The sequence below is a fragment of the Auxenochlorella protothecoides genome (genome assembly GCF_000733215.1).
Source record: "Auxenochlorella protothecoides strain 0710 unplaced genomic scaffold scaffold37, whole genome shotgun sequence".
In the NCBI taxonomy this organism is placed as follows: Eukaryota; Viridiplantae; Chlorophyta; class Trebouxiophyceae; order Chlorellales; family Chlorellaceae; genus Auxenochlorella; species Auxenochlorella protothecoides.
In genome coordinates this window covers 331,785-345,738 of record NW_011934458.1, presented here as the reverse complement: position 1 = coordinate 345,738, position 13,954 = coordinate 331,785, and the positions used below count along the sequence as shown (strand labels likewise).

At 61.1% G+C, this 13,954-nt stretch overlaps 5 protein-coding genes across 5 annotated transcripts in view; all 5 read left to right on the top strand.

Annotated features, from left to right (window-relative positions):
* Positions 1-906: 906 nt before the first annotated feature.
* Positions 907-2,450, top strand: F751_3574 (hypothetical protein; the record flags this gene model as incomplete). The annotated part of the gene is made up of 3 exons (XM_011403487.1): positions 907-1,080; positions 1,520-2,033; positions 2,224-2,450. The coding sequence occupies 3 exons, from the start codon at positions 907-909 to the stop codon at positions 2,448-2,450; spliced, it is 915 nt and encodes a 304-aa protein (XP_011401789.1).
* A 1,086-nt stretch (positions 2,451-3,536) lies between these two features.
* On the top strand, positions 3,537-5,085 carry F751_3573 (hypothetical protein; the record flags this gene model as incomplete). The annotated part of the gene is made up of 4 exons (XM_011403486.1): positions 3,537-3,710; positions 3,824-3,889; positions 4,155-4,668; positions 4,859-5,085. 4 exons carry the CDS (start codon positions 3,537-3,539, stop codon positions 5,083-5,085), a joined length of 981 nt encoding a protein of 326 aa, XP_011401788.1.
* Positions 5,086-6,944: 1,859 nt separating this feature from the next.
* F751_3572 (hypothetical protein) lies at positions 6,945-7,583 on the top strand (the record flags this gene model as incomplete). The annotated part of the gene is made up of 2 exons (XM_011403485.1): positions 6,945-7,173; positions 7,357-7,583. The coding sequence occupies 2 exons, from the start codon at positions 6,945-6,947 to the stop codon at positions 7,581-7,583; spliced, it is 456 nt and encodes a 151-aa protein (XP_011401787.1).
* A 578-nt stretch (positions 7,584-8,161) lies between these two features.
* Positions 8,162-9,777, top strand: F751_3571 (hypothetical protein; the record flags this gene model as incomplete). Its single annotated transcript, XM_011403484.1, has 4 exons — positions 8,162-8,173; positions 8,283-8,348; positions 8,712-9,225; positions 9,551-9,777. 4 exons carry the CDS (start codon positions 8,162-8,164, stop codon positions 9,775-9,777), a joined length of 819 nt encoding a protein of 272 aa, XP_011401786.1.
* Positions 9,778-11,479: 1,702 nt separating this feature from the next.
* F751_3570 (1,4-alpha-glucan-branching enzyme, chloroplastic/amyloplastic) overlaps positions 11,480-13,954 on the top strand; it is a gene marked incomplete at both ends in the record, with an annotated part of 5,480 nt that continues 3,005 nt past the window's right edge. Inside the window, 7 exons of the mRNA XM_011403483.1 lie at positions 11,480-11,584; positions 11,748-11,910; positions 12,072-12,353; positions 12,566-12,679; positions 12,837-12,965; positions 13,238-13,487; positions 13,769-13,912. Coding sequence (XP_011401785.1) covers positions 11,480-11,584; positions 11,748-11,910; positions 12,072-12,353; positions 12,566-12,679; positions 12,837-12,965; positions 13,238-13,487; positions 13,769-13,912 — 1,187 coding nt within the window. The remainder of the gene's footprint in view (positions 11,585-11,747; positions 11,911-12,071; positions 12,354-12,565; positions 12,680-12,836; positions 12,966-13,237; positions 13,488-13,768; positions 13,913-13,954) is intronic.

The window sequence follows — 13,954 nt, the reverse complement described above, 5'->3', positions numbered from 1 at the left end:
CCCCACTCCTCCGAAACCGGCGCAGCGTTCTCCAGTTTCGGAATGCACTGTCAGGTCTTCCTAGTGGAGTTGGAGGGTTGGGGTTCTCAGATTTATAGGACCCGTGTAGAGCTACAAGGGATGGGTAGGACCTTGTCTGGTAGGACTGTCCATGGTGCACTCTGCACTGCAACACCCTCACGCCGCACGACCCTTTGAATGACCCAAGCATGTGTATGGGACACAGATCAGCTGTAGGATTGACTTTAGTGAGCTCCGAGCCCTACTCCTTGCAAACTTGGTCAATGTGTGGGGCGCCAGTGCTATTGCAGTGAGTGGATGCTGGCCGGGCGTCAAAGGGTGGGATTGGACGTCCAGAGGACCTCACAACGTCTGAGCCACAGGATATCGATTGATTCGTTGCATGTCGGGCCTCCTCTCTTTGGGGATCAGCCCAAAGGTGCCTGAATGTCCATGTCATGGCTTGGGGAGTACTGTCCTGAAGAGGTAAGGGGTTGGTGATGCCTGCCATCCAGCTTAAAGATGGGGTGTACAAAGTAGTAAGGTCGGCATACCGCATCCAGGCAGGTACATACTCATGGTGTTGGGCCCAGGGTATCCTGACAGGATCCAAAATGCATGCACCACCTGTGTTTAAGGAAGGATACGCATGAATGCTATTGCCGTTGGATGAGTTGTTCATTTCGTTGGCCCGTGCGTGGCTGGGGGATCATCCCTGTAGGGAGCCCTCACCTCACACAGCTCGACATTCAAAAGCCCACTGCGCCAGGGGTCCGGCCAGCAGGATCGAACAGGCACCGAGCCAACAGAGGGTTGCGGTTTCATTATGACATATGCCTTGCCATGCGCTCGTCCATCTGCTGTTGCATTCCCATACGCGGAGTTCTAGAGCGGGCCTCGGTGCTCATGGAGGCATCGCAGGGGAGCCCATGGGGTGTGACGCTTTGTTTCAAAGACCCCCAGCTCGAGGCCGACTTCGCCCTCGACCATGCCGCGCGACACCGCCGGGAGGATGCCATAGGGTCCTTCATCCTGACTGCAGCTTTGTACGTAATGATCGTCCTGACCAAAACTGGCATGGTGAGGGCAGGAAGCGACGTGCCGGGTTTCGGAATCTTGAGTTCATTAAGCACATCCCGCAACAGCCATCTGCCGAGCACTGCGTCCCTCCACCACACCATACCAAGACGGACCAATCATGGACCATGCCGATGGATGAGCTGCGACCGATGAGCATGTTCGCCACGGTCGAGGTGGGTGGGGTGGGGGCCTGAGTGGGTTAATGCGCAGTGCCCCTCAATCTGCACGCCCACGAGGGGCGGGATATTGGATTCTTCCACCAGCGCGGGCTGAGACTCCTCGAGCTCCACTTTCACATCCACTACAGAAAGTGCTTAGAGCTGGGTGTGGAACACCTTTACTGGAACAGTCCATGGAGCTCTGCCGATGTTGGCCCCAAACAACAGCCATCAACCGACCCTCGTCACAATCAGCCCCGCCCTCGCATCCATGCATGCAGGCGCTTCCCGGGCTGCTGGCTGTCCTGCTCCCCAGCCAGACCTACCTGCGCCTTCGCACCCGGATCCACCAGGCAAGTCTCCTGGCCACGGCCGCCATCCTACCCTTCCACGGCTATCGCCGCTCGCCAGACTTCATCTCCGGGGAGGAGGATCGCATGCAGGCGGCCATGCGCGCCGCCTCCCGGATTGCGGCCACTTCCGGGTTCACCATCATGGTGTTCGAGCTTCTTGGGCGCCAGCTCCTCCTGCGCCACCGCCTCCCCTGCCTGCTGCCATGGACATGGATGGCGCTGCAGTGCAACATGGACCACTGCCGGGTGCGGGCTTTCACGACTGACAGCGGAGTGGCCATCCACGACGCGCACATGGTGGCAATCCGCGCGGCAAACATTGGGCTGGGCGAGTGGCCCCTGGGGTCACCAAGACTGCCGACCCAGGGATGCGCTGTCTTGACCACTTGGTGCTTCTTGGTTATGGGGCTGACTCTCCCAAACATCTTCCTCTACACCATGGGTGCGTGATGAGAGGGTTGGGGGGGGGAAGGGGGCGGCAACATGCGCTGGCGGGGGAGGTGGCTTGAACAGATGCCTGCATCCTCCCACACGTGGCATGATGGGCTGGTTGGGATGTGTGAAGGGGGCGTGGGCTGGAGCTGATTGACAGCTGCTGAATTCCTTGGCACCTGCCCGATCCCCGTATGCAGAAGTGCGCGAGCGGACGCGGTATCTGTTGGAGCGCGGCTTGCCCCCGCCCAGGCTCAAGCTGAGCAAGGGTCTGGAAGAGAACTTCCTACTCCTGCCCTCCGTCCTAGGAGGGATGTGGCTGTTGGCCAACGCACTTGCCGCTGTGCCGCCGAACAAGCTGAGCTCCCTCTTCGCGCGCTGGAACGCCTATCTCATGCAGACCGGGGTCCCGGAGATCACATGGTGATGGAAGGGGCCAAGCCCAAGCCCGGCAAGGCCGAAGACAGTTCACTCTCTCTTCTACTAAATTAAATGTAAGGGTGGGAGCTGGCGGACGGGGCGTGGAGATGTGCCGGGACTCTTGCTTGAAAGACAAATCAAAAAGGAAGCGACGCAATGGATTTCGTGCTCAGTTTGACGTGAAAGACGGTCCAAGCCTCACCCCCTTCTCCAAGATGCTGTGCAGTGTCCCCCGCTTCGAGATGGTGTGGAGTGGTGCTGAAGTATCACGGGGGGAGGAGGTCCTCGGAAGGCCTAGCATCAGAGAAAGAGCTAGAAGGGATGGAGCAGTGAATTGCGGGGCGAGAGTGGCCATGAGTCATCCTGCAGGGCACAGCCGTGACAGTGTACACCCACAATAAAAGCCCAAGCGCATTCATACGGCGGATACTCGCTGTGGGTATCGTTCTTATAATCTCCCATTCTGAGCTTTCACAAGGTCAATCTGAGTAAAAGGGGCCATTATTGCTGTACCAGGCTCGTACTGGTCGGGCGTCTGGGTATGTGGATGGATGTACAGATGACCTCGCCAAGCATGATCCGGGGGAGCCTGTGAAAATCTTGTACCTTACGGCTGTGGAGTGCAAGGAGATGCCAATTCATGAGCTTCAGTGAGGCATGCTGTGCTCGACAGGGAACCACGGATGATTGGTGTGTTGTGATTGAAAGTGTAGTGGCGTCAGATGGGGTGTGTGAGCGTACTTAACAGCGTGTATCTTTTCAAGCAGGTTCCCTAGCATTATGTGGGGCCAGCTCACATATTCTTGGCCCCCCACATGTGCACCACCTGCATCTGGCGGTATGTGAGCATTCGAAGTGCCCATACGATGGACTCTGAAAGTTTCGTTGGCGTGTGCATGGCTTGAGACTTGATCCAACAGCGGTGGCACCTCACTCAACTCACAACATTTACGTCTCTGCGCCAATCGCGCGTTCCCGAACAGACACCTAGCCAAGCGGATGACCGTCTCATTGAGACATCTGACCTGCACCAAACCTGGCCAGTTGCTACGTAAACCCCATACCTTGAGCTCAACAGCGGCCTTCGCTGCTCATGGAGGCATTGCCGGCGAGCTCCTGGGGTGTGACGCTTTGCTTCAAGGACCCCCAGCTCGAGGCCGATTTCTGCCACGACCATGCCCGCCAACACCGCAGGGAAGATGCCATGGGATCCTTCCTCGTTGCAATACTCCTCTATGTAATGATAGTCCTGACGAAGACTGCCATGGTGAGGCAGGGAGCGGGTCACCGAGCACCGTGGGTAACGGCGTCGACTTCATGAAGCACGCCCTAGGACAGCCATGCAGGAGACCCTGCGCCCTCCCCCCTGCATCACCACAGACGGACCAGGAATGGTCCATGCCCATGGATGAGCTTCGACCCATGGGCATCTTCGCCACAGTCGAGGTGATGGATTCATCGGGTGGTGGGGTCCGGAAACGCTTGCAAGCGGTGACTCATGCCCTCGGGGAATGGGATCCGTGGCTTGATCGTACTACTGGACACTGGGCCCCACCCCGCCCCACTCCATCAAAGACTATGGATGATGGTTTGAGCCATTCTTAGGGTTCACTGTGCCATACCAGCTCATGCGGCACTGCCGGATCTGGTCCCAAACCACTGGCACCCACCCACTGACCGGATCTCCCGCCCCGCCCGCCCGCCCATGCAGGCCCTTCCCGGGCTGCTGGCTGTCCTGCTCCCCAGCCAGACCTACCTGCGCCATCGTACCAGGATCCACCAGGCAAGTCTCCTGGCCACGGCCGCCTTCCTGCCCTTCCACGGCTATCGCCGCTCTCCAGACTTCATCTCCGGGGAGGAGGACCCTGTCCGGGCGGCCAGGCGCGCCGCTTCACGCTTGGCGGGCAACTCCCGCTTTGTGTTCATGGTGTTCGAGCTCCTTGGGCGCCAGCTCCTCCTGCGCCACCGCCTCCCTTTCCTGCTGCCCTGGGTCCTGGTGGTGCTCCAATGCAACATGGACGTTTGCAGGGCGCGGCCCTTCACAGCCGCCAGTGGCGTGGCAATCCACGAAGCGCACGCTGTCATTGTCCGCGTGGCAAACACCGGGCTGGGAGAGTGGCCCCTCGGGCCAGCGAGGTCGCCGACTCAGGCGTGCGCAGTGGTGACAAACTGGTGGTACCTGGTCATGGGGCTGGTCTTCCCCAACATCGTCCTCTACACCATGGGTGTGTTGGCAGGGCGGAATGGGAAGGGGTGACAAAGGATAGACTTGGGTTGCCAGGGCATGATTAGATTGGAGGCCTGCATCCCCAGAAGAGCCGTATATGGGACAGACTGGGATGTGTGACGTCAACTTATCCTAGGAAAGGCTGGATGCCCCTCAGCCCTCTCCTCCTGCCCGGCTTCCATTTGCAGAAGTGCGCGATCGCTCAAGATATCTGGTGGAGCGCGGCCTGCCCCCGCCCAGGCTCAAGCTGAGCAAGGGTTTGGCGGACAACTTCCTGCTCTTGCCCTCCGTCCTAGGCGGGATGTGGCTGCTGGCAAATGCGCTCGCCGCCGTGCCGCCAAACCGGCTGAGCGCCCTCCCTGCACGCTGGAACGCCTATCTCATGCAAACCAGGGCCCCGGAGACCACATGGTGATGGAGGAGGCCAGACCTGAGCCCAGCAGGACTTGGAAGCGATTTCATTGACCCTTTTGCTGAATGTGCGCACACAAGAATTGGAGCTGGCGGGGGGGTGCTGTGATGAATAGCGGGCCATGAAAGGGAGACGAGGTGATTCAGGTTGGACCTGTGGGGCCCCCGTGCTTCCTGGGACAATCGGTAGGCCGGAACCCACCATCTGCTCCACAATCCGGTGCAGTGTCTCCCTTGTCTGCACAATGTCGGATGTTATGAAGAGTTCCTTGCAGGGACTCGAATGGATGTATCCATGGAAGGGCTAATATCAGACGTTGAGGTAAGAAGACTGAGACAGCAATGCGGGGGGAAGGACTGTCCTTGGGTCACCCAACGCTGTAGCACGTGCCTTGATCTTATGAATAATGCCCCAAACCGCAGGCATGGGACGAAAATGGTGTAAATCCGGGGGGTCCAATACTCTGGGGCAAATCTGTTCCCAGTCCTATCCTTCTAACCACCCAATGACCAAATACGCGCACATGGCGCCTCAGACCGTGATCATAAATCCTTGAGATTATAGAGAATGTGGATGAAGACCTCGTTTAGGCTGCATTGCTGCAGTTCACATAGTGGGGTGCCTCAAGAGCCTTGCGAGATCCATACACCATATCGATGCGAATGGCCCTCTCAGACCCCTCACATGCGGCCCACCTGCATGATGAAGAGCATTCATCGCTCACACCAACCTTAAAAGGGAGTTGTAAATGGCAGGAAAACATTCTGATGTGCGTTGGCATCTCAAGAAGCTTCAGATCGATCTAGTCACGTGGACTGTACCACCCCGCTCCACAGATCGAAAAGACACCTGGCCAAAGAGATTCGCCAACCCAGTAAACTGTCTATCCTGCCCTACACTCGGTTTACATCTGAAATACCTCCAGAGCTTAAGATGAAAAGCGGGCCTCGTTGCTGATGGAGGGCTCTCAGGAGAGCCCATGGGGCATGACGCTCGGTTTCAAAGACCCCCAGCTCGAGGCTGCATTCCACACCGACCATGCAGCACGGCATCGCAAGATGCCATGGGCTCCTTCATACTGACTGGAGCTTTGTACGCAATGATAGTCCTTACCAAGACAGGCATGGTGAGAGCGAGGAGCGGCTTATCGGACGCCACAGGTGTCGGGATCTTAGTTCATGAGCCTGTCCCCGCAACAGCTATGTGCCAAGCACTGCTTCCTTCCACGACATCATCCTCAGACGGATCAGGAGTGGGCCATGCCGTTGGATGAGCTGCGACCCATGTGTATGTTTGCTACCTTCGAGGTGACGGGCTGCAATGTTGGTGGGGATTGGGGCATTCGGGTTTGCCTGCGTATATTCATCGGCCATCCCCTCGAGAGGCGTGCTCAGATGGGCAGGCCATTGATGCCCTAGCTCCCCCTCCTCATCAACTGCAATTGTTTCTGAGAGCCGGTCGTGTGTGAGGGGGGTTCAAATGAGTGTGAAGAGCAAGATCGGAACATCCCCTCTCTGAGTGTCCCTCCACCCACCCACGATCGGTATGCCACCCCGCCCTCGCATCCATGCATGCAGGCGATTCCAGGGCTGCTGGCTGTCCTGCTCCCCTGCCGTACCTACCTGCGTCATCGCACCAGGATCCACCAGGCAATGCTGCTGGCCACGGCTGCCATCCTGCCCTTCCACGGCTACCGCCGCTCGCCTGACCTCGTTTCCGGGGAGGAGAATCGCATGCAGGCGGCCATGCGCGCCGCCTCCCGGATTGCGGCCACTTCCGGTTTCATCATCATGGTGTTCGAGCTCCTCGGGCGCCAGCTCCTGCTGCGTCACCGCCTCCCTTTCTTGCTGCCATGAGCATGCATGTCGCTCCAGAGCCACATGGACTTCTGCCGGGTGCGGGCTTTCACGACTGACAGCGGAGTGGCCATCCACGACGCGCATGCTGCCCTCACGCATGTGGCAAACACTGGGCTTGGAGAGTGGCCCCTGGGTGCGCCGACCTCGCCGAACCAGGCATGTGCAATCGCGATAAACTGGTGCTACCTGGTCATGGGGCTGACCATCCCCAACTTCTTCCTCTACACCATGGGTGCGAGGGGGTGGGGGTGGGTGGGGGCGGAGGTGGAGATTTTCTCAGTGGGGATGACGGGATAGGGTGCTTGCATCAGCCCAGACGACGCAGGCTGGGAAGGCCTGGATTCTCCAGGTAGTCGGGTTCTCCCAAGGTTGGGAGCACCTCAGCCCTCGCCCCCTGTCCGGCTCCTTCTTGCAGAAGTGCGCGAGCGGTCACGATATCTGGTGGAACGTGGCTTGGCTTCACCAAGGCTGAAGCTGAGCGGGGCTCTGGAGGATAACTTTCTGCTCCTGCCCTCCATAGCAGGCACCATGTGGCTGCTGGCAAATGCGCTCGCCGCCGTGCCGCCAAACCGGCTGAGCGCCCTCTCTGCACGCTGGAACGCCTATCTCATGCACACCAGGGTCCCGGAGACCACATGGTGATGGAGGAGACCCGTGTGACCAAACTTTACGAAGCATAGCAGCCTCTACCCCTGAACCTACTCGGGACGGACAGATACCCATACATGTACAGCGATTGCAATCACCCGTCACCTCCCTTCGAGTCCTCATTGAGGCAGTACATTCATTGTTGTATACATCTAACCGCAAAGAATGCATTTATCATGTTTAGATATCTCTGTCTTGTGTCCTCTTCCCGGTGTTGATGTTGTCTCCCACCCCCCAGCTTCCGTGGCACAGATTTGATTCTTTGTGCCCGGTTGCCCGACACACAATCGGAATCGAGAGGTGCACCAAGTTCCGGTATGGGCACTGTCCCTCAGAGTGCTGGTTCCTCTGGCAATGGTTCCCCAGCAAAGGAAATTACAATAACGATGGCTCGGGGGGAGAGATCTCCCTCCAGGGCAAGGCCACGCTGGCCGTGGTCGCACACCCTGGTTTTCTATGATCCTGTCCTGGAGGCCGAGTTTGAGCTGGAGCATGGCGCGCAGCATCGGGCTGCAGATGCCGCGGGTTCATTCATCCTGTCCGGATCTCTGCTGACGCTGACGCTCCTGACCATGGCTAGAATGGTGGGTCAGGGCGGGCATCATTGCACTCACCTGTCCCTCAGCTCCGAAACACTGCGGCCAGCCACGCCACGCCTTCCCGCTCCCAAAGCCTCCCATTTCCTGGCCACAGACCGACCAGCTGTGGGCAATGGCAATGGATGAGACCCGCTCCATGGCCCTCTACTCCCTCGTCGAGGTACCGGGGCCTGACCTGGCCAGGGGGGGTCCAATGGGCGGGCGAGGGGCACCACCCCCACACCCGCCATGGACGTGGCGGCCCACTCCGAACGGGCATGGTCCTGATACGTGCATCTATTGTGGGGCTAGGAGTAGCGCGATGGATGCAGGCGCCTGGCACGGTCATGAGTGTCGTCGTGCATGCCCCATGGTTGTTGACCACTGGCAGCCGCTGGCTCTGGCGATGCCCGGAGCAAAATAACCCGCGGCTCGCCGCATCATTGTATCCTGGCAATCCCCTCTCTCCCCCCTCCCATCTCCACACACTCCCCCCTCCGCATTCCGCCTAATCGGCCCCCCCCCCAACACACACTCACTCCAGGCCATCCCCGGCCTGCTGGCGCTGCTCCTGCCCGCCAAGGCCTACCTGCGCAGCCGCACGCGCCTGCACCAGGCCATGCTGCTCTTCACCACCCTCGTCATGCCCTTCCATGGCTACACCCGCTCCCCGGACCTGGTCTCCGGCGCCTCCCGCCGCGGGCAGGCCGCCTGGCGCGCGGCGGTGCGCCTGGGCGCCGGCTCCAAGTTCCCCATGGCCGCGCTGCAGCTGCTGGGCCGGCCGCTGCTCCTGCACCGCCGCCTGCCCTGCGTCGTGGTGTGGACCCTCATGGCCCTCCAGTGCAACTTGGACTTCTGCCGGGTGCGCGGCTGGACAGAGCCCAGCGGGGGCGCCATCCACGACGTGCACGCCGCGCTCACGCGCGTGGCAAACACCGGGCTGGGCGAGTGGGGCGGCCACACCCCGGCCCAGCCCGCGCAGGCCTGCGCCGTGATCTCCAACTGGGTCCTCCTGGTCGCGGGAGTTGTCGTCCCCAACGCCTTCCTCTACATCATGGGTGAGGAAAGCAAGGAAGGGGGGGGGGCGCCTGGGTGGACAGTGAGGCGAAGACGACGGGGACCGGCGACGACAGTGGGGGGACTGGAAGCCTCATCGAGAGGGGTTGCTGGGGACCTGAGGGGGCTGGGCGCGGCATGGCTGCCCGTGCAGGTGCCCAGATGTGCATGCTTGACGCTCAAGGCGTGTGCCAATGGGGACGGACTTTATGACGCACGGGAGGCGAGCAACCTGGTCGGTTGCTTGTGGATGATGCCCCCCCACCCCCCACCCCCGGGCGCCCCTTCCACCTCACCCCCACTCAAAATCCATCACCGGCACCGCAGAGGTGCGCCAACGCACGAGATTTCTGGAGGAGCGGGGCCTGGGCCCGCCCCGGCTCAAGCTGTCGCGCTCGCTGGAGGAGAACTTCCTGCTCCTGCCCTCGGTCATCGGGGGGATGTGGCTGCTGGCCAACGTCGCCGCGGCGGCGCCCTACAACAGGGTCAGCGCCTTGTGCGCCCGGTGGAATGCGGTGCTCATGCGCACCCCCGTGCTGGAGTTCGTGTGGTGAGGGCGCCGCGCCCCCATGCCCACCGGCCCCTCGCAGTGCCCCTCTCCTGCGACCACGGCTGACTTCCAGTTTTGAAAGCCAGCTCGGGGCGGCTGCTCTGCCATTCTTGATCGGTACTTTGAGTTTCAGGGGATCTCTGAGTCCCCAGCAGCATGCGGCTGTCTTCTCACTGGAGCAGCCTGCATGTCATGCCGTTGGTTTCTTTCTCCTTGCTCGTCGGGCCCCTGCGCAAACCCTTGCTGGGCCCCCAATCGTTCTCCTTCCACTGAATCTGCACCACTCTCGCTTGACAGTGCGCACCCTGCCCCACCCTCCTGCATTGGTTTTCCCCTTGTGCTCCACGGAGCGTCACTTCAAGTCGTTTTCTGGGTCTTCGTAAGATGGCACAAATCGATATTGTGCAGAAGCTGAGTGGTTGGCTTTGGGGCGGGGCTGATCCATGCTGGGACCCCCTCTCCTCCTCACCTTTTGCCTGCTGGTCAGAGGTTTGTGACTGAGGTAAACGGAGCGTGATCCGTGTATGACCAAGTCTGATTAGAGAGGAGGGCCATTCTGTGCTGGAGGGGGGAACTGCCAGAATCGTGTGGAGCTCCTGATGATGGCTCGGCATTGTCCAAGGCATTCTGGCATGCTATTGCGATCGCTTCACCTCATTCCCCGGACTTGGAGAGGGAACCATCTCCCAGACGTGCAGTGCGGGCTGCGGTGTACATCAGAGGTGTACAGATTACACTCGGGGAGAGGCCGGAGGTTCCCAGGCTTCGTGGCGGCGCCTCTCTACCTCATCGTCCGCTCAGTGTCACCCTGCTTGGGACAGTGCAGGTCCAGATCGCCGGCTTACACCAGTCGACATTTGTATGCATTACAAACTCCATGCAGTCGATGAATTACAGGGCCTCTTGACAAATCATCGCGCAGCCTGTGGTATTTGCTAATCCCTCGATCTGGGGAGCCTGCCGCTCAGGGTAGCGAGTCTCTTTTCGTGGCCAGAATTTCAAGCTCTTGAGGAGTTTTGTGATCCGAAGCGCATTGGGTCGCTTCAAAGGCCTACGTATGTCGGGACTGGACCGCGCTGAAGCACACACCCGGAGGGCGGATCCTCGGGTCTCTCCGTGTCGGAAGGCATCAACAACATCGCGCATCACACGGTTGACTGGTGATTCGAGCCACCATGTTCCGTAATTTTTGACACACAATTGGCAATCAGAGGTCGCGAATAGGGTCAGAAGCCTCGCTCACCTTGCTTCAGCAGCCGCACGACCAGGATTCTCGGTGCAGGCCCTGAGCAGGCTCGAGGGGACTACCCACCCCAAGGAAACCCTTGGGCTTTGGAGACGACCGGCAGATGCATGTATACAAAGTCTCCGCGTCTGCGCACCCTTCACCGCCGGCTGCTCCGCCTCGTGCCCCACATTGCCGGCAACCCCGGCCGGGGGCCTCCCAGCAAGCCACCGGGTGCCCGGCGGTGAGAGGGCCGCCCCCTTGCAGCGCGACAGCGCGGCAGCAGGGTGCTCCATCCGGAATGGCCAGTCACAGCGGGTCTGAGCTGGTAAGCAGTGAACACGAGCAGGGTGTGTCTGGGAGTGGGGAAGCGCAAGTCCCTGGCATGAGTGTTGCATGCTCCCCAGGAGGTCGCACACCGGTCAGCTCCACTGTTCCCATCAACCCGCCGTGCCCCCAGCGCGTGTTGGAGGTGGACCCCATGCTCCAGAGCCATGCGGAGCACCTAAGGTACCGGTTTCAGCAGTATCAAAACACGCGGGGCAGCATCGAGCGGCATGCAGGCTCCCTGCTCAACTTTGCCAGGGTGGGTAGGGTGATTGGGGTTCCCTGGAACGGGAGGTATGCCCAATGGCCTGCAGGTCAGCTTTCACAGCACCCAGGTCTGAATGCCAACCCAGGGGTGCGGTGGAAGCTCACACCCTCGCCCTGACGTCAGGCACCAAGCACCTTCACATCAAACCCCACAGGGCGCCAAGGACTACGGGATCCACACCACTGACGAGCTCACCGTGTACCGCGAGTGGGCGCCGGCCGCCCAGGCTGCGCAGCTTATCGGGGACTTTAACGGCTGGAAGCCTCTGGACATGAGCCTGGGCGACAATGGCGTATGGTTCATCGAACTCCCCCACGGTGCGCTGATTTGGGCACCTGAGCTCGCGCACACTCCTCTGTTGAAAAGCATTTGGCGCTGGTGCTCTGCTCCCTCGCGTGGTGGAGGCCTTGATGTCGCCCGGACTGCCACACCCATCTCCCTCCAGCCAGCGCAAGAGACCCCCACCCCGCGTGCGCAGGTCCCGGTGGTGCGCCGGCCATCCCGCATGGCGCCCTGGTGAAGGTCCGCCTGCGGCTGCCCGGCGGGGAGTGGGTGGACCGGATCCCCGCCTGGATCAAATGGGCTGTGGTCCCCCAGGGCGAGATGGGGGCCAAGTATGTCGGCGTGCACTGGGCGCCCGCGGAGGCCCACGCTTGGGTGCACCCCCGGCCGCCACGCCCCGCCACCCTCCGCATCTACGAGGCCCATGTGGGCATGAGCAGTGAGGAGAGGGCGGTGGCCAGCTACACCTACTTCAAAGGTGGCGGAGATGGGGTGGAGGGACAGTGTCTGATGATGTTTGTATGCATGTGTGCTTGGGAGGATGGAGGCAGGTGGGGTTCAGCGTTTGGTCGAGGGCGAGTGTGACGCTGACACTGCGCATGGCTGACTCGAGTGGTGCAGCGACAACATCTCTCAGGGAATGTCGGCCGCTCCACGCCCCCCTTCTCCCCTTTCCTCATCCACCCGCAGACTCGGTGCTGCCCCACATCCACGCCTCGGGCTACAATGCCATCCAGCTGATGGCCGTCCAGGAGCACGCCTACTACGGCTCCTTTGGCTACCATGTGACCAACCCCTTTGCAGGTGTGTCGCAATCGCCGCATGTGCCGAATGGCAGAGGGGCACATTGAGGGGACCTGAAGTGGGGGTTAGGGATCCTTGGCTGCGTCTGCGCCCCTCCCTGGGACTGCGTGTGGGCCTGTCTCCACACAACCCAATCGATTTCTGCCCTGCCGCGCAGCGAGCAGCCGGAGCGGGACGCCCGAGGAGCTCAAAGCCCTCATCGACGCCGCCCACGGCCTCGGCATCGTGGTGCTGCTGGACGTCGTGCACTCTCACATCTCCTCCAACTGCGAGGACGGGCTGGCAGGTGCTTTGGGTGGTGGCAGGATGGAGAGGGGGAGGGGTAGGTGCTGAGAGCGGGTGCCTGTGTTTGCCAGCCGGGAGGCGGCTCGTCCCGAAACCAGGGATGGTGGAAGGCTCACCTGCTCGGGTCCCCGTGTAACGCTGGCCCACACCTCCGGGAGCCCAGGGCCACGCCACCGCGCGAGACCTGCCGGCACCGCCGCCCAGCTGCCTGGGCCATCATCCCTGCCTCCCGAAACCCACCCTGCCGACCCCCTCCCCCAAACCCCTGCCCAGGCTTCGACTTTGGACAGGGGCCCGACGAAAACTACTTCCTGCAGGGGGACCGGGGGTACCATAAGGAGTGGGACTCGCGCCTGTTCAACTACGCTGGGTACGAGACGCTGCGCTACCTCCTCTCCAACCTGCACTACTGGATCCAGGACATGGGCTTCGACGGCTTCCGCTTCGACGGCGTCACCTCCATGCTCTACCACCACCACGGCATCGGCATTGGCTTCACGGGCAACTACTCGGAGTACTTCAGGTGGGGTAGAAGAGCGGCGGCAAGGCTGGGCGCAGCCCCCTGCGGAACCAGGGAGGGGGACTGCGCTGTCTACAGGGGTGGTCCTGCAGCAGCACAATCCAGGCGGCAAATGGCGGCAGCAGCAACCGGTCACGCGCCCAGGCCCATCCGCCCAGCCTACCTTTGCGTGCCGGGCTCCCTTGGCAGCTTCGGCCATGGATAAATGCTGCTGCGATGTGGTTTACCCGCAGCGACGTCGAAGCTCCATGCCCTCACACTCCTTCATTCCCCCTCTCCACCAGCCCCTCCACCAACATCGACGCCCTTGTGTACCTCATGCTGGCCAACGACATGGTGCATGAGCTGCTGCCCAGCGCCATCACCATCGCCGAGGATGTGTCCGGGGCGCCCACCCTCTGCCGCCCCGTCGGCGAGGGCGGCGTCGGGTGAGGGGGGTACTGGGGGTGAGGGGGTACTGGGGGTGAGGG